This window comes from Pelodiscus sinensis, chromosome 4, assembly GCF_049634645.1.
Source record: "Pelodiscus sinensis isolate JC-2024 chromosome 4, ASM4963464v1, whole genome shotgun sequence".
Lineage (NCBI taxonomy): Eukaryota > Metazoa > Chordata > Testudines > Trionychidae > Pelodiscus > Pelodiscus sinensis.
Window position 1 is genome coordinate 131,491,761 of NC_134714.1, and position 18,348 is coordinate 131,510,108.

General features: G+C 55.8%; 1 protein-coding gene across 1 annotated transcript; it reads right to left on the minus strand.

Moving 5' to 3' along the window:
* Positions 1 to 1,095: 1,095 nt before the first annotated feature.
* On the minus strand, positions 1,096 to 18,147 carry LOC102460264 (uncharacterized). Its single transcript, XM_075928931.1, has 12 exons — positions 17,074 to 18,147; positions 15,564 to 15,637; positions 14,631 to 14,692; positions 13,201 to 13,442; positions 12,296 to 12,558; positions 11,470 to 11,595; positions 8,532 to 8,673; positions 8,103 to 8,144; positions 7,273 to 7,441; positions 3,246 to 3,559; positions 2,442 to 2,540; positions 1,096 to 2,109 (listed from the first exon to the last, which is right to left on the minus strand). Exons 1-12 carry the CDS (start codon positions 17,909 to 17,911, stop codon positions 1,853 to 1,855), a joined length of 2,628 nt encoding a protein of 875 aa, XP_075785046.1. The 5' UTR covers positions 17,912 to 18,147; the 3' UTR covers positions 1,096 to 1,852.
* Between the last annotated feature and the right edge of the window lie 201 nt (positions 18,148 to 18,348).

The following is an 18,348-nucleotide window of genomic DNA, read 5'->3' on the forward strand; positions in this document are numbered from 1 at the left end:
CTCCCCAGAGCTTAGGGTGCACAGACCCCTGGGGAGGGCTAGGCCCATGCCGGGGGGCTCTGGCTGTGGAGGAGGGGAGGGGGCTGGGCCCCAGAGCAGGCAGGGCCTGAGGGCCAGCAGGGGTTGTGGCAGCTGGAGCCGGCTGCATGGGGAAGGCAGGAGCTGGGAGCTGCAGGGATGGCGACTCCCCTGCCCGCAGGGCTCGCTGGCCTGTATTGTCCTGAGCAGCGATGCCAGGAACCTGCAGCCTGTGTCCTGCCAGACATTCGCTTCAGCAAGTTAGCACATGGCCTCTCACCACTGAACAGACACATGGCCCAAAGGCCCAGCCTGTATCCTAGACAAACTGATGTATAAGCAGGATTGCCAGGTGTCTGGTTTTGAACCGGACAGTCCAGTATCTGAGCTTTCTGTTCGGGAAACAACTTGAGGAAATAAAATGAGAAAATAGAAACGTCCAGTATTTCATGTAGATCATGATGTAATGTCAAACGTGTCCGGTGTTTTTGTTGAAACCATCTGGCAACCCTATGTATAGGGTAACAATTGGGGATAATTGATATACTACCCTATGGGACAGGAACAGGAATCTAAGGCCAGACGCAGCCCCTAATTTGCCTGGATTTGGCAAATGAGGCTTGCCCCTCCCTCCCCCGCATTGGAAGCCCACACTAGCCCCCCAACTGATTTTTCTGTGGGACAGCAGCCTTCGTCCCTAAAAAGGTTCCCCACCCCTACTGTAGGAGAAAGACCCTCTGACATAATAAGATGGGCTGATACCGCTACAGCTGATGCACAGCTAGGAGCGTTTTATCCCTTTTTCTTTATTTGAGGTACCTCGCCTTACTAATGAGGTGTATTGCCAGAGCTCTTTTGTGGTTAGAGATCTGTGGATATCCCCATGTACCTGTTAGTAAGGAACTGACATATCTATGACACACCTGTGATTGGACCACGTATGTCTGGTCAGAACTTCTCTTTAAACGCTCTATTTTCAGGACTTAGAGTTTCCACTGGGCTATATATCCAGTCTGAAAAAAAAAATTGGCTTGGCAGAATTTGAAGGGATTTATAAGATAATGTCGACATTGCTTTTTAAGTTTTTTTTCCCCTATTTTTATCCATTTAAAATCTCCAAAGTTGCACAAAAGTATGGTCTACACCGTTTTTTCCTATTTTTGTCTGCTCAGATTTTCACAGTTGCAGAAAACTGTGTGCGTAGCAGTGGGTCAGACAGTAATTAAGGACAGTAAACATTGCGATTCAGAAAGTTAACGTTTATAACCATTCATATAAAAATCAAACTTCAAACTAGACAAAGAAATATCCTTAAAGTCAATGTAATCAGCTTTTGTCTTCTTTTGCCTCTCTGTCCATTTTGGTGATTATAAATGGAAATATTTTTACATCAATCTGTGTGAGATGAAATTGACATTTTCTGACAGACGGATAAAAATCGAATCCTTCCAAGCCTAAAAAGAAAGGGCCTCCTTTTGGGTAATGAAAGAGATGGATTGTGCTTTGCTTTCACGGTGAATTGTTACGATTCCTCTCTAGAGAGGCTGAGGTCAGACAGTGAATGCACATGGCACTGGAACAGCAGTGGGCATCCCTCAGGCCGCATGTGGCCTATTGGCATTCTGTGCATGGCCCATGAGACATTTTGTTACTGTTGCCCATATTCAGGGTTGCCAGGTTCCACTGGTTTCTGTTCGCGTAGGTTTTGCTCCTACCCATGTTACTAACGTGACATGCACATGGAGTGAGGTACGTGCCGACTGCACACAACTCTAGCACCGTAGGCCTAAACTCTAGGCAAAGCCATTCCAGGAGGAGGGATAATTCATTGCATTCACTTCCCCTCAAGGTCTTCAATGAGGAACTTTTGCTTGGCCTTCAGTGCCTGGTAGAGCTGGTCCTTGCAGACCCGATTCCAGCTCGGCATGAGCTCGTACAGCTTGCGCATCTTCTCTGGGTTGCTTCTCTCGGCTCGGATGTTCTGGTACTGCTCGCTGTCCAGCACAGTGCCACACAGCATGTCCAAGACCCCATCCACCATGGAGACCCGTTGAATCAGCGCTGCTCGGTGCCGATCCACAAAATGTTCCCCTGAAGAGAAGACACCAGAAAGCAGTGAACTGATACAGCGGCTCATGCTGTTCGCCTCCCCCGAGAACCTAAGCTCTGACCAGGACAAGAGGAAACCTTCTCCACCTCCCCTTCTCTGCTTCTTCTACCCAAGGGGGTCTGCCCATTGTAAGTCAGACATATTGCACCTACACAGGGGCAGCCTGTGAGCATAGGCAGACTAGGCGCCCAATGATGACATCATGGCCATTGACGGTCATGCAGGCGGGGGCGCTGATCGCGCCTTCTGTCTGGGGCGCCAGCTGCCGCAGCCGTCCTCAGGCCGCTCCTGCACCTACAGCTCCATATCTTACCTTCCGCACTGTCTGGGCTGGGACGGAGGAGACTGGAGTTGAACTCTGGGCCTTCTGTCTGTGCCCCGGGCCTGGGAATAACCACGTCAGCTTGGAAGCCTGTTGGAGACCAGAAGAAACCATTAAGCCACCTATGCCTTTTGGGCTTATAGCCAATCACAAAGGAGAGGCCCCACCAGTTTTCTGCAACAAAAAACAGGACTATGTAGCACTTTAAAGACTAACAAGATGGTTTATTAGGTGATGAGCTTTCGTGGGCCAGACCCACTTCCTCAGACCAATATGTGGAAGAAAATTGGCACAACCATACATACCAAAGTGATTCAATCAAAAAAAGTGAACACATAAAATTGACAAATCAAATTTTAGAACAGAGTGGGTGTGAGGGGGGAAGGTTAGTGTCTGTGAGGTAATGACATTAGGGGTGATAATTGGGGAAGCTATCTTTGTAATGAGAGAGATAATTAGAATCTTTGTCTTCCAGACTAACACAGCTGCATCTCTATCAGTTTTCTGCAGTCACTACAACAGCTTCCCTCTCTGCAGTTCCAACATTGTACCACTTGTGGGAGCTATTTCTGCAGGATTTGCAGCAATCCAGAGAGGGGCCTTTATTTCCCATGCATCCTTCACCATGTTACAGTGTTCCCGTCGCAATAAGCCTTAACTCAAGCCCTGAGCAGCCTGACTCGGCTTGGTCAATGGGAAGTTTGTCCTCTCAAAGGATGCAGGATCTGGCTCCGATCAAAACCCATGTTCATTTTTAACTTCATAAAACATGTAAGTGCCGGTGGTGAATCTCACCCGTTTGTAACTCGGCGACGATGGGCTCCAGGCCAGGGAAGGTGAAACCCAGGTGTCTCATGCAGTTCAAGAATAGCTGATGGGCCTGTTCCCCCTTGGCCAGCACCATCTCAATCAGTGTGGCCACCCTGCTGCCTGGATCCTCCAGCTGGTTCAGGGTACGATACTCTGCCGGCGTGAGGAGGAGGTGGGCGTCGGCAGCGCTGATCACGGCCTCCACGTCGCTCTGGAGGATTCTTGTTAACTTGCTTCTCAGCCGCTGAATCACTTCCCAGGAGTCCCCACTCGACACCATTGCTGGCCAGTCACAGGGCCTGGAATGGAACAGAATCACAGGTTAAACCTCTCTAGTCTGGCAACATCCGCGGCCCGGCATGATTTGAATTAGCTGGATGCCCACTTATTAAGGGTGTGGCCAAGCTTCCTGCAGTCCCATAAAGTTTGTTTACAGACACCAGTCCTGGCTCTCAGTTTTCTGTGCTGTTATTTAGCTCTAATTTACCATTAAATGTATTCTAAGAGCCCAGCACACTGTGAAAGAGTAGGTAATGGTGCGAGACAATACTGACCGCCTGTGGTTCAGCAAATTCTCTGGTTTGGCACTGGTCAGGTACCAAGGGTGCTAGAGAGGTTCAGCCTGTATCTTTTATTAGATCAGCTTCTCTTGGGCTTTGTCTACACTGCAGGGTTTTTGCGCAAGAAGCTTTTTGCAGAAGAGATCTTCCCCAAAAACTTCTTGAACAAAAGCGCATCCACACTTCAAAAGCGCATTGTGCTTTTGCGGAAGAGCGCGTTCATGCTGCATGGACACTTTTGCACAAGAAAGCTCTAATGGCCATTCATAGAATGGCCATCAGAGCACCTGTGCTTTTTGTGATAGGCTCTTTTTGCGCAAGAAACCCCAGCGGAACATCCACACACACCTTTTTGCGCAAGGGTTGTAGCACAAAAAGGAGTTATTCCACGCGGGGAGAGGAATAACTCTACCAGAAAAAGCCCTCTGTCCTGTCACTTGACTGTCATTTTTTTTGCGCAAAAACGTGCTTGAGGGGTGGACACTTTGCCAGTTTTTGCACAAAAACTTAGTAGTGTAGACATAGCCTTGGAGAAAAAGACAAGTTTTTGAGCCATACAGAAGTCTTCTGAAGGGTTCTCTCTCTCACCAACAGAAGCTGGGCCAATATAAGCTATAACCTCACCCACCTTGTCTCTTTCATATCTTGGGGCCAAGAGAGCAACAGCCCCACTGCAATCAAGACTATCCAGAGTTATGCTAACTGATGAGAACTGTTTTGGAAGGGACAAGCCCCATGACTGGGCTTCAGATGATCTCTCGCTATTAGAGAGCAGGATGAGATACAAGGTCACGGGAAGGTTACGACTCATACTTTCCTCTGAAGGCCCTGGCCCCAGCACTGTCAGAGACTGGACTGTACAGACCACAGACACGCCGCCGCCCCCATTCATATGGTGCTGTGGATCAGAGAACATATGCCATTCCATGCGGGAAGCGAGCCACAGCCCTGCCAGGAACTGAGAAAAGTGTGTGTCTGCACACGTACATGTTGTCGCACTTCCAGAGAAGCATCACCCACTAGACAGGCCGGCATAGCCTAGCTCAGCAGTTTTCAAACTTTTCTTCTCATGACCCAGTTGAAGACAACTGTCGATGCCCGTGACCCACTGGAATTATGTCTTTTGACGAGAGTGTGGGCTCTGGGGTGGGGCTGGGATTGAGGGGTTGGGGGTGCCGGAGAGGGCTCAGAGCTGGGGCACCAGACCAGACATGGGCTTACCTCAGCAACTCCCCGTCAGCAGGGATTCCAAGGCTGGCCTCCTGTCGGTCCTGGCACCTCGGACCACACTGTGTTCTGGAAGCAGCCAGTAGCAGGTCTGAGTCCTAGGCAGAGGTGTGCGAGGGGCTTTGCACGCTGCTCTCACACGCAGGCACTGTCCTTCCCACGTCCCATTGGTCAGGAACCAGCCAATGAGAGCATGGAGCCAGTGCTCAGGAGGAGGGCAGTGCGTCCCACTTCTGGGGTGCAGTGTGGTCCATGGTGCCAGGACAGGCAGGAAGGCTGCCTTGGCAACCCCCTCTCACCTGGACACCCTACTGCAAAGCCCAGTGCCTGGCATTCCACAACCCACAGCTGGGTCGTGACCCATACTTCCAAAACCACTGGATAGTTCAAACTCACGCAAAGCCTTTTTCCTGCTCCAACAAGCAGAAAGGACTTTCAGGGGCCACCAATCTTTCCTGGGCAGGGTTGGAAGGATTTTGGCCTACTGACGGGTAACTTCTGGGAAGCCTGTAGCCTGCATCTAGGAACTTGAATTGAAGTTAATATGTTTGTACTTTATTGCTTTCCCTTTATGAATTGCTGTGCTTGCTTATAAAGGGCTGTGCAGTAACTTATACCTGCTGGCAATTCTGTTGTTCATCTCCTCTGAGGAGAAAGCAAAGCTCAGATGCTAGTCTGTTTAGGCAGCCACACATGCTGGGAATATCACAGAGCAGACTGGGACCTGTCCGGGATGGAGAAAGACACAGGTCTCTGTCCAAGGAGGTGATAGCTAGCCTAAAGCGGGTGCCCTCAAGGGACCACAGAAGGAAATATGGGTGCAGGAGCCCTGAACTGTGACAGCCACAGGCCTGTACACAGTGGGGGTGCAAAGGGTGTGAACACATCCCCCCACAGTCCTTCATGGTCCGCCATGGGACCAATTCTGGCAAAGGCAGGGGTGGAGCATTGCCCCAGCCTCCCTCCCCCATGCTCCGTTTGGCCAGGGAAAAGCAGAGGCGGTGCTCTGCCAGCCTCCCTCCCCCGTTCTCTGGCTGGCCGGAAGAAAGCTGGGGCTGATTCGGCCTTCCTCCCCCAGGAGCGAGCGCAGGGGCAGGGACAGGCCACAGGGATGGGACAACCACCAGCCCCTCCCACAGCTCGCACCTTCCCCCCCCCCCCCCCACAGAAATTCCTGCATACAGACCTGAGCCACATCTTTGAAACTGAAACTTTTTGTGGGAACATTTTTGAAGGACTTTCGTGACCGGAGAAACATTTTTAAACACAACAAAGGGTCTGGTAGCACTTTATAGACTAACAACACGTGTAAATGGGATCATGAGCTTTCGTGGGCACAGCCCACTTCTTCAGATGACTGGAGTGTTGGATCTCCATCTGAAAAAGTGGGCTGTGCCCATGAAAGCTCATGACCCCATCTACATGTGTTGTTAGTCTATAAAGTGCTACCAGACTATTTGTTGTTGTTGAAGTTTATCCTGTGCAGACCAACTCAGCCACCCCTTTGAAGCTCAAGAAAAAATGTTAATGAAAAGTTCTGAAATTGTTGAAACATTTTGTGTCAACGTTTTTGAAAAGAAAAATATTCTGGTTCTCATTCAAGGTAACATTTACATTTGAAACGGGGCTTTAGCTAGTTAGGTAGATAGCGTCACAATCAAAACCTTCTGACTTTCCAAATCATGAGGAAAAGGGAAAATTTGCTGATATCTTCAAAATGTGTAACAAGATGGGAAAACTTTTCCTACCCAGCTCTGCTCCAGAAATATACAACGGGTTTGCCAGCCCCTCCAGCAATGGGGGCTGGGCCAGGACTGAGCTCCTAGGTGCAACCACGAGACCCCTTAAGATTGGTGCCACACCCATGGGCCGTGATGGATTGTAACACTTCCAGAGGTCTCTTGCTGAAAGACAAACTCTAGCTCAAACACTGGAGTTATGCGACTGGACACAGGAATCATCAGCTGAGAGCGTGGTAGAGAACAGGCTAGATCAGAAAGGTTCCTTCTGGCCCATACATTGTAAGATGCCAAGAGACATTTTGTAAGGGAGCCATCACCCTCGGCATTAGTGTGGCTTTGCCAGGGATAGTAACTTCGTCGCAGGAGCAGCGACTCTGGTTTCATAAATAACACCAGAAGGGACCCTTCCGATGGTCTAGTTTGACCTGCATAGCCAAGTTTGGAGTGTCCATTTCACACTTGTCTCCGCTGCTCAATACTCACTCATTAGCCACTGCCCTGCATGTAGCACTGCTGTGGGGATCTCTCTCGGCTTCCTCATCCACTGGCTGTGCTGGCGAGCTCCAAGCAGCTGGGGGTGACATTCCAAGCTCTCTCCGGCTGCATGGCCTGCCAAACCCTCGTTGCAGTTCAGGGAGCAGTTTCTGAAGCCCTGGAAAACAAAGGGCTAAACTTAGTGTGACTAGTTAGGAGGGGGCAGGCTACCTGTGGTCTGAAGGCCACATGTGGCCCATTGGGATTCTGTGTGTGGCCCATGAGACGTTTTGTTCACTGTTGCCCACGCGCAGGGTTTCCAAATCCCCCCGGTTTCTGTCTGCGATGGTTTTTTCAACCAGTATTACTAAAAGTGACACCCACATAAAGCCAGGGCACATGAAGTGAGGTGCGGGCTGATTGCACCCAACTCTGAGTGCTGGGCGCTCCCTCTGCATCCAGGCACAGTGCTGCTCCAGTTCAACCTGCCACCCTGCAAATTCTAGAGATGCCAGTGCAGGGAACAAAACTGCCATAGCCCAAGAGATCGTCTTGGTTCCAACAATCCTGCAGCCCACTGAGCTGAAGGAGGCCCACGCATACGGCCCACTCGCTAGCCTCCGTTGCCCACCACTGAGTTCAGAGATTCGTGGTTTATATCAGGATCTAAGCTCCCCCTCGAAGAGGCTCTGGGACGGAAGTGGGGGCTAGTGGTTTACTGTGAGCGGGGCTTGGGTCAGGACTCCTGGGTTTTACTCCAGACTCTGGGAGTGGAAGGGGGTCACGTGTGGAGGGAGATGGGGAGTCAGGACTCCTGGGTTCTCTTGCTGAGAACTGACCTTTAAACTTTTCAGAGGAGGAACCCAAAAGCATCACGTCCTCTAGGAAAGAAACAGAGAGAAGATCAGTCAAACTGCTCATCGGAATCAACTCCCACTTGTACTGGACATGTTACATCCCAGGGGGGTCTTTGAGGTCTGAATGGCTACATAGGATGGGCCATGGAGTCCCTGGGTTTGGAACACTCAGGGGCGGGGGGTTGCCAACATACATGCCAGGCTTCTGATAAGATGGGCACATCCACAGCAGCTGCAGGGCTGAAAGCCCTGGGCCTTTTAAATCACCATGCCCCAGGTCAGCTGCCCCCTTTGGACCCCCACATCAACGGACCAAAGTGTTATAGCTCGCCCATTGAAAGAACGCCCTATTATCGATCCCTGCTCCCATGCTCGGCACTGTAGAAACACAGACCCAAAGGCGGTCCCCACCTGGTCTCACCCAGACCTTCCAGAGAACTTCCCCGTAGCCCTTCATCACTAAGACGAGTTTCAGCCCTTCCGTCATGCCCCTGGTGTAGATTTCCATGAACGGCTGCTGGTCCTCTGGACTCATGTAGCGAAATTCCACTTCCTAGTGGAGAGACGGGATTCTCAGGAGACCCTCCCTGGCCCTGGAATGCAGGGAGCACCAGGCCTCAATTACTCATTGGGGTCCTTGCCTAATTCATTAGTGGGTGGCAGCTACATAATAGTGCACAGTGGTGCCTTTGGGAGCTAAAGGTGAGAGGTTACAGAGGGTTGCCCATGCACCTGTTCCCAAACCCAGCCCTTGGGGCAAGTCTATGCTGCGGCGTGGCTGGCACCGGAGACAGAACACAGAGTTAATCTAGCCTGGGTGTGAGCAGCCCCACTGCCATGTCCTGCCCCGTGCCGACTCCTGTGCTAGTCCTGGGCTCTGATTTTTGGCCACTGACTACTGCTCCAACTACTAGGCATGACTCCTGTCCCAAACACTGGGCACGCTCACTTTCTGGCACCAATTCACTGTGTCCTCTCTGGAGCTGTGCTCACCTGCGAGGGTAACTCGGACAGCTGGGGGAATATCCCATGGTGCTTTGCACTGAAAATTCTCTCCTGGTGCATTGTGGGAGAAGTAATCCATTCTTCTAGGCAAACACGGGGAACCGTGGGAAGGCATCTCAGCAACTGGGCAGTTTAGCACTTGTTCTCACTGCTTAGTGGGCAGGCGGCCACTTTGAATGCCTCAGGGGTGAATTACCGTCAGTGGTAAAAACCTCCACCTTATTTCTAGTCTGAATTTATTTAGCTTCACTTTCCAGCCAATGAGTCATGTGCTGCCTTTGTTTGGAAATGGAAAGATCTCTCTACTCAACTCAATATATTTTAATATTACCTCATTTGCTTGTGTTTGTTTTGCTATAACTAAGGGTAGAAGCAAAGTTTGGACCATGCTTTGATAAGTGAACATATGAAAAGAAAGAAAGCTTGAGGTAGCAACTTGCAATAATGAGACCATCAAAAATGCTAACGCCAAAAAAATAAAGGAGGCTGAAAGGGCAGTTGCTAAATCAAGAGACACTGCAGAAGAGGAATTTTGCAGAAAACTGGAGGAAGGAGATGGAAGGAAATTGCGTTTGGAGTTGGTCACAAAGAGGAAGAATGAAACCCAATGTGTGACGCAATCTTTCTGCAGGAAGGACGGGTTCAGTGAGGAGATGAGCCCTCGTGCTACTGGGGGGGAAATATTTCCAAATGAGAAGAGGATCCCAGGAGGGCAAGCAGGGCCAGAAGTGATGAGGAAACCTCAGAGGGCATCGATCTCTGCAGAGAGAAGCAGCCCTGGGCAAGGTGGACAATGGCAAGGCAGCTGGTGAAGGGAAGATAACAGTTCGTATGATCAATGTAGCTGGACATACTAGAGTGAAGGGTCTTCACAGATCGCCGTGTGATTGCTGGGAACACGCTAGGACACCAGAGGCCTGGATGGGATTGATTATGCCTCCACGTTAGTACCCAAGGATGCGTCTCTAGAACCCATTGGCCGCACAGACTCCCGGCTGCTGCCGGTTTGAAAGTGACTCTTCCCTGCCTCCTGCAATCAGTATCCAACTCTCTTCCCGACACCTGCTCCAATTCTGACCTTGTTCCTGCTCAGACCTGAGCCTTGCCTCTCCTCCAGTTCCAGCCCTTACACTGGAACTAGCTATGACTCCTGCTCTGACCATTACGCAAGACTACCTGAGCCCTGATTCCCAATACTTCAGCAGGGTACGAGTGATGCCAATCATCCCAAACCTACTGCAGCATCACGCTGCTAAGTCAACCTCTCGAAGTCCTTGAGAGAGATCTGGAGACCAGGCTGAGGTGGAAGGTGAGGGAAATACAGAAGAGGAGCCTCATGGCTTGAGAAAGGGCACCACAGACTCAATATTCGCAAACAAACAGCAGTCTGATACCATGATAGCTAGCGGCCCTAACTGCAACGTAAAACGTATTGGCCTTGAAAAGCAGGATGGAGTCTGTGGGAGATGGTGTTTGGAGCATGGAACGGGACGGGAGAGGGACGGCAAGAACAGAGATGCTAGAGGAGCTGCAGTGAGGTTCAGGAGCTACGGGGATCGTTTTGAGAGTTTTTATATGAGATTGAGATGATGCAGGGTTCTGGGTACACAGAGAAAACAAATATTTGCTGACAAACCCTCTGGCTGACAGCAAATCAGCATTGATAAACATGCTGTCAGGGTGGACGTCAGAGTTTGAAGACCCGGGTTTGAAGGTAACCACAGAAAAAACTGAAATGATGCAGAGAAGGTGGGAGCAAGAGCTGACTGAAGTTTCAGGAGAGTTGTTGCCTCAGAGGAATTAGTAGGCTTGGGAAGTACACTCCGTGCCAAGGGAGAGAGGCCTCCAGCAGGGAAAAGAAGACCCCAGCATGGAACTGAGGAGGATGGGAGATAAGTGGAGGGTAGACAGGGAAGAAATAAGGAGGAAGGAGAAAGTGGGATTCTCATGGATCGGCTGCAGAGCGCCCGTTTCAGCCGGTTGGACATGTGCTAAGAGTGGAACGCCGACTAGCAAAGAACGGTCAGCAGGAAGAGGACAGCCAGAAAGGACAACCCTGTGTAAATGGGAAGAGGAGTCGGGAAGGGAAGTGTCGATTTTCTGTCATAATAGAATACACATTTTGAAATGAAAACATCAAACAGTCTGACTTTATGGAAACAATTAAGTTCGGTTTTTGTGTAGAGGGACAAGGCCATATTCTGAATGTTGTCCGGTCAGCATCTGGCTCCTCCGGAAACGTTTCAACCAGCTTAGCGAGGAGAGGCCGGGGGTGAGACCTAGCAACACGCTCTTGCTCCGTCTGTCGAGCCGGCAGTCGGGGGTTTTCATCCTTTAGACTTACCTCAGGGGTCACCTCTAAGTCCAAGGAACTGGACACGGTGTAATGGGAGCCGAAGTAGAGGGGCTTTGTCTGAGGGGGCTTCAGCACCTGTATGGACCGGTGCTTTCTCTCCTCGTCATCCACGGCCTAGAAGGGTTCAAACACAGGTGTGTCCCAGAGAGACTGGCCAAGAGACACAACATGGGGGAAGGCTGCCCCTGGATTGGGAAGCCCTGGCTCACCTCACACAGCGGGAGGGGACTTGTCACCAAGCCAGGGAAGATCAGTGGGGCAGGCAGCCACCGCGGGCCGTGAGGCAAGGTGCGGGAGGCCCCCAAAAGGGGTGGAGCCTTGGCCTCAAGGGGCAGGGCCCAGGAATTCAGCCTTTAGCGCCGTGCAGACCACATCTCCTCAGAGCCATGTGGGGCGGCACCCTGGTGACAATTTAAAGGCTCCCGCAGCTCCGGCACCACTCCAGCCGTGCCCCCTGCTTCACTTTATTCCCGGGAACTCAGTCCTGACCTTCAGCTGCGAGTTCTCACTTCAGCCCTGGCACTTGGCCTCTGCCTCCTTTTCGGACGCCTGCTCCAACCACTAGCCCTGACTCCTGCTCTAACCGCTAGGCATGACTGCCCACAGCCCAGTCACTGACACGGAGAAAAAGGGCCAAAAAAAAAAAACCACGTTCTGAGAGCTGGATTCCTCCTGAGGATGAATCAGCAGAGAGCCCCACACGTCGCTAGTGGTCCCACAAGCGCCCCCTGCCCACGGGGGTTCTCACCCCCTCTGTGCCCTGCCAGGGCTGGCGGCGCCAGCGCACCCCGGCTGTGCGGCGGGTTCCCGGTACCTGTATGAGCGAGCGGTCGTTGGGGATCAGGTAGAGGTGGAGGGTGATGTCAGCAGCCTGGAGCACCCGGTAGATGAGCCCCACGGAGTGGATGGGTATGAAGGGGAAGATGGCGCAGAGGGGTCTCCAGAGCACCCCCACGAAGGAGAAGCTGGGGTTCTCCAGCACGGCGTGGAACGGCCTCACCTGGGCCGGCTCCTCCAGGGTCAGCCCCCCGTCAGCAATGTGAGCGACCTGCAGCTGCGACAGAACAGCTGCTCGGCCTGTCGCGGGAGGAGAAGGAAAAGGAGGCTCCGCGTTGCTTCCCGAAGAGCGGGGCAAGGCAGCCAAGACTCAGGGGTTCTACCCCGGGCTCTGGGGGGTCTAGTGTATTGGGAGGGGGGACTGGGAGCCAGGACTCCAGGGCTCCATGTCTGGTGCCAGGAGGGCAGTGGGGTCTAGAGTATTGGGAGGGAGGACTGGGAGCCAGGACTCCGAGGCTCCATGTCTGGTGCCGGGAGGGCAGTGGGGTCTAGAGTATTGGGAGGGAGGACTGGGAGCCAGGACTCCAGGGCTCCATGTCTGGTGCCAGGAGGGCAGTGGGGTCTAGTGTATTGGGAGGGGGGACTGGGAGCCAGGACTCCAGGGCTCCATGTCTGGTGCCGGGAGGGCAGTGGGGTCTAGAGTATTGGGAGTGGGGACTGGGAGCCAGGCTCCGGGGCTCCATGTCTGGTGCCGGGAGGGCAGTGGGGTCTAGAGAATTGGGAGGGGGGACTGGGAGCCAGGCTCCGGGGCTCCATGCCTGGCGCTGGGAGTGGTACAACTGAAGGCACCTCAGTGTACAGAAACCAGAGCCCTGTGTCTGCTCTGTCCCCAGCCTCTTCCCAGCGTCCCCGGGGCTTAGCCAAAGCTTAGAATCCACTTACTGCTCTCGTCCGCCGCGCCTGCGAGGCACAGGAAGTGCGGGAGGTGCACGGCAGCCACGGCCCCGGCCGGTTCCGCCCGGATGCTGAACAACGGGCCGGCCACCATCCACTGCTGCCTCTCAGAGGCGCCCAGCCGCCGAGCCCAGGAGTCGTAGCCGTACTGGACGGTCACAGCAGCCCTCACCACGAACCCCAGTTCGGTTTCTGAGCAACGGAAGGAGCCTGCCCCAGGGAGGTGAAACCTGCACGGCGCAGGGAGAAAGGGGGAGGGGATCAAGTCATCTAATTAATCAGTGAGAGATGGAACTAGCCAGTCTCCTGCTCCGCTCGCCGCAGGTGCATTAATCTCCATTGTCGGTGTGGGCATTGCGGGGGTGCACCAGAACGGGCCCTGTTGGGAAAGGCTCCGCACAGACCCCAGCTGAGATCAGGGCCCCGTTGTGCTAGGCGCTGCACAGACCCCAGCTGAGACCAGGGCCCCGTTGGGGCAGGCTTCACACAGACCCCGGCTGAGATCAGGGCCCCGTTGTGCTAGGTGCTGCACAGACCCCAGCTGAGACCAGGGCCCCGTTGGGGCAGGCTTCACACAGACCCCGGCTGAGATCAGGGCCCCGTTGTGCTAGGTGCTGCACAGACCCCGGCTGAGATCAGGGCCCCGTTGGGGCAGGCTTCACACAGACCCCGGCTGAGACCAGGGCCCCGTTGTGCTAGGCGCTGCACAGACCCCAGCTGAGACCAGGGCCCCGTTGTGCTAGGCGCTGCACAGACCCCAGCTGAGACCAGGGCCCCGTTGTGCTAGGCGCTGCACAGACCCCAGCTGAGACCAGGGCCCCGTTGTGCTAGGCGCTGCACAGACCCCAGCTGAGACCAGGGCCCCGTTGGGGCAGGCTTCACACAGACCCCGGCTGAGATCAGGGCCCCGTTGTGCTAGGTGCTGCACAGACCCCAGCTGAGACCAGGGCCCCGTTGGGGCAGGCTTCACACAGACCCCGGCTGAGATCAGGGCCCCGTTGGGGCAGGCTTCACACAGACCCCAGCTGAGACCAGGGCCCCGTTGTGCTAGGCGCTGCACAAACACATCGCAGGGAACAGTGGATCATTCTCCTCATTTTACAGGGGGATACTGCAGGCCCTGGTGGCTCTGGTCAGGTTTCGGGAGCCCTCCCATTGCCAACATACATCCGAGAGCCTGGCCAGGGGGCCCTGGGCCTTTGCCCCACTTGCTACCCCTAATGCCAGTCCTGGCTGTCTGTCTCCTGGCTGTGCAGACACCTGCCACTGTGGCACCGGTGGGCGGAGGAGCTTTTATAACATGGGGGAGCCTGACAGGGCAGGGTTCTGGCTCAGAAGCCAGAGTTCAACTCCAGTCTCCTCCACCCCAGGCCAGCATCTTAATGAGAAGCCCCCGGGTCACTCCAGCCAGCTCTTACCTGTAGGAGGTTGGCTTCTCTCCCGTCCCTAGCACAAGCTCCGGCTTCACTTCTGGCAGATCCTAAAACACAGGTGCTGGTGTCAAGGCAACGCCCCAGGGAACAGAGCTTCCAGCTGAGAGAACCCTGTGCAGCTGTGGCCAGGTGTTCAGCTGGGGCCGGTTCCCTGCCCTGACACCCTGGCAGCACAGCCGGCAGGTCTCTGATCAACTGGATTCCAGACCCATGGTCAGTTCTTCCCCTGGAGCCTTTCCCAGGTGACTGAGACCCCCCTGTCTCAGGCAGGAGCTCTGCGGGAGAGTTGTACCAACTAACTTCCGCTCCTGTGCAGCTGGCTGAAGGGGGGACTTAATTTCATCAGGTAATAAAATTCAGGAGTCCTGGCTCCTTTCCCACTCTAACCATTACTCCCCACTCCCCTCCCACAGCTGTGAACAGAAACCTGGAGTCCTGACTCACAGCTCCTTTCCCTACCCGCTAGACCCCCATGGCCCTCCCAGAGCTAGCAATGAAACCCGCCACCTGTAGTCCCTGTAAGCTGAGCACTTGGGCAGCCTCCCAGGAGAAATTTAAATGCTGCCCAGCTGATTAGCAGGGAGCCCACAGCGTGTTCCTACTGGTGGTGCACATCCTCACATGCCTCTGTGCACGTAACAAAATTTATTCCACGAATGGGAAAAATTAGAAGGAACATTGCCCAGACCTCCTAACTCCAAGGTCTCCGCCAGTTCTAACCACTAGACCCCACTCTCTTCCCAGAACAGGGGAGAAAACCAAGGTGTCCTGTCTCCCAGCCCTGCTACTCCAACCCACTAGCCCCCCACTCTCCTCCCACAGCTGGAGATAGAAGCCTGGAGTCCTGCCCCAACCCCACTGGGTAAATTCCTCCCAACAGCCAGCTGGAGGCACAGAACATCAGGGCCTCCTTCCTACCTCCTCTGTCCTGCACCACGCACATTTCTGCTGCTGCCCCTTGGGGTGGTCTTCTCCGTCGGGTCCGTCCCCTGCTGCAGAGAGGAAACACTGTTCCAGCTCGGCACGGCTTGGCGGGATTGCTGTCCCGGCTGCCGTGAGGCTGCTCTGCCACAGAAAGGGGCAGGCCAGGCCAGGCAGCTCTGGTACAGCTTGACCCATGGGGCTGGGTTTCCAGCTGACACAGGGGACAAGCTGGGACTGGAGTTACTGGGGGCACAGCGCCCCCTGCTGGCAGAGGGTGGACTGGATCCAGCATATCCAGGATCCACCCCCAGCCAGAGCATCTGTGCCACTCCCTACTGCGCCCCCTGCTGGCAGAAGATAGATTGGAGCCAGCATAGCCAGGATCCACCCCCCAGCCAGAGCATCTGTGCCAGCCCCTACAGCGCCCCCTGCTGGCAGAGGGTGGATTGGATCCAGCATAGCCAGGATCCACCCCCAGTCAGAGCATCTGTGCCAGCCCCTACAGCGCCCCCTGCTGGCAGAGGGTGGATTGGATCCAGCATAGCCAGGATCCCCCCCCAACCAGAGCATCTGTGCCAGCCCCTACAGCGCCCCCTGCTGGCAGAAGGTGGATTGGATCCAGCATAGCCAGGATCCACCCCCAGTCAGAGCATCTGTGCCAGCCCCTACAGCACCCCCTGCTGGCAGAAGATGGATTGGATCCAGCATAGCCAGGATCCCCCCCCAGCCAGAGCATCTGTGCCAGCCCCTACAGCGCCCCCTGCTGGCAGAAGGTGGACTGGAGCCAGAATAGCCAGGATCCCCCCCCAACCAGAGCATCTGTGCCAGCCCCTACAGCGCCCCCTGCTGGCAGAAGGTGGACTGGAGCCAGAATAGCCAGGATCCATCCCAGCCAGAGCATCTGTGCCAGCCCCTACAGCGCCCCCTGCTGGCAGAGGGTGGACTCGGAGCCAGCATGGCCAGGATCTCTCCCTCCCTCCCCAGCCAAAGCTCCTGCCCTGATCCCTGGAGCACCCCCTACCGAGAAATCCAGGAGTTAAAAACACAGCCCCTCCCTCAGGGCTGATCCAGAGCCAATCAGACTCCAGCGGAGGAGGGTTTAGCTGAGCACAGGGTCATGCCCCTCCCAGCCCTAACACATCTGGGGGAAGGGGAGTGACTGGCTGGCTGGCTGGCTCTCCCCTCTCTCCCAACTGATGTCTGGCCCAGGCTCGGGGGCGGGGATTTGGCCCGGCCAGCACGCCCGAGTCAGTTCTCTGCGGCAGTGTTCGCACGGACACCGAAAAGGGGAAGCGGCGCTCGCCGGCAGCAGGCACTGGGGTTCCAGTTCCACTTTCGCTGGGGAAGCCCCGGCGAAAGCGGCGTCGCACGAGGCACCGCAGCCGAGCGCAGGGCCAGGGCCCGAGCCCAAGGGGAGGGGATCGGCACCTGCCTCCCGGCGGCGAACATCTGGCGTCGCCGTGGCTCCCAGGGGCGCAGCGCAGTCGGGCCAGGTCTCCCTTACCGATCCCGGCGGCCTCCGCTAGCCGCTCGGCCAGGGGTCCCGGCTTCACGGCTCTCAGCATCTCCTGGCTCAGCCGCATGGCTTGGCCCTCCCCGTAGGCGCTGACCAGCTCCTCGATCTCGTCCAGGACCGCGGCTCTCTCCTGCCCGCCGCGGGGGCCAGGGGTCTCGGCCGCTCTCTCCCGGATCCTCCGGAGACTCTCCTCGCCCAAGCTGCCCAGGGCCCGCGCCTGCATCTCTCGCACCCCGGCGAGAGCCTGGCTCTGCCCCCGGCATCGCTCCTCGTAAGCGGCCCGCGCCTCGGCCAGCGCCCCGGCCAGCTCCCCCCGTCGGATGGCCCCGAGCACTTCCCCGGCCGTCTCCAGGCCCCCGCGCAGCCCGTAGTGACCGACCAGCACCGCCGCGACCTCGGCCGGCTTCGCTCGCCCCAGCAGGCCCCAGGGGATGGGGTTGTAGCCCCCTCTCCGCCCCACGTCGGCCAGCTGGACCTTGAACCGCCCCAGCTCGTCCTCCCCCAGCTCGTTCAAGGCGCCGAGCAGGCGGCGCCGGGCTCCGGAGGCGGCCGCTCGCTGCTCCCGGCGCTGCGCCTCGTAAGCGGCCAGCAGCCCGGCCAGCTCCTCCGCCAGGTCGGCCCGGTGCTCCGCGCTCAGCCCCTCCGCGGTCACCTCCACCGCCCGCCACGGGGAGGGCTGGAAGGGCGCGGCTCCCCGCGGCGGCTCCCCGCCCTCCTGCCCCCTCCTCAGCCACACCTGGCTGAGCTTGGCCCGCAACTCCTTCAGCTCCCGGCCCTCCAGCTGCTTGAGGGCGGCCAGCAGGTGCTGCCGGCCGGTCTTCTCCATCGGCTCAGGGGCAGCGCAGAGGAGCAGCCGCTGCTGCTCCGAGAGCCTGGGGGGAGCCTCCAGGCCAAGCCCCCGCAGAGCTGGCTCTGCAGAGGATCCGGGAGGGGCGGGGCTGCAGGACCTCGGCAGGGAGACCAGCCCAGCCGCGAACCGTCACGTCCAGGCAGCAGCCCAGGAGAGGAGCCAACCGCGGGCAGCTGAGTCCAGACCCTGTCACCAGGCTCTGAGCAATGTGGGAGGGGCTTGGTTCTAGGGGGCGGGGCTTCAGCAGGAAGGGCGGGGCTAGGGGCACCCCAGGCAGCCGTGGAGTTGCTGTGTCTGGATCAGTGATCATCAGCGGGTAGATTGGGGTCTAGTGGTAGAGCCTGGAGCCTCTGAGAGGTGATCCTGACTGATCTGGCCAAGAGACTGTGAAGGGTAGCACTTCAGCTGGCCCC

Excerpts from the sequence above, each read along its gene's own strand:
- LOC102460264 (XM_075928931.1), bottom strand. The coding sequence starts at position 17,911 with ATGGAGAAGACCGGCCGGCAGCACCTGCTGGCCGCCCTCAAGCAGCTG. Across the intron at positions 15,638-17,073 it reads AGCGGAGGCCGCCGGGATCG|CAGGGGACGGACCCGACGGA; the intron begins GTAAGGGAGACC and ends TCCTCTCTGCAG. Across the intron at positions 11,596-12,295 it reads ACGACCGCTCGCTCATACAG|GCCGTGGATGACGAGGAGAG; the intron begins GTACCGGGAACC and ends GAACCCTTCTAG.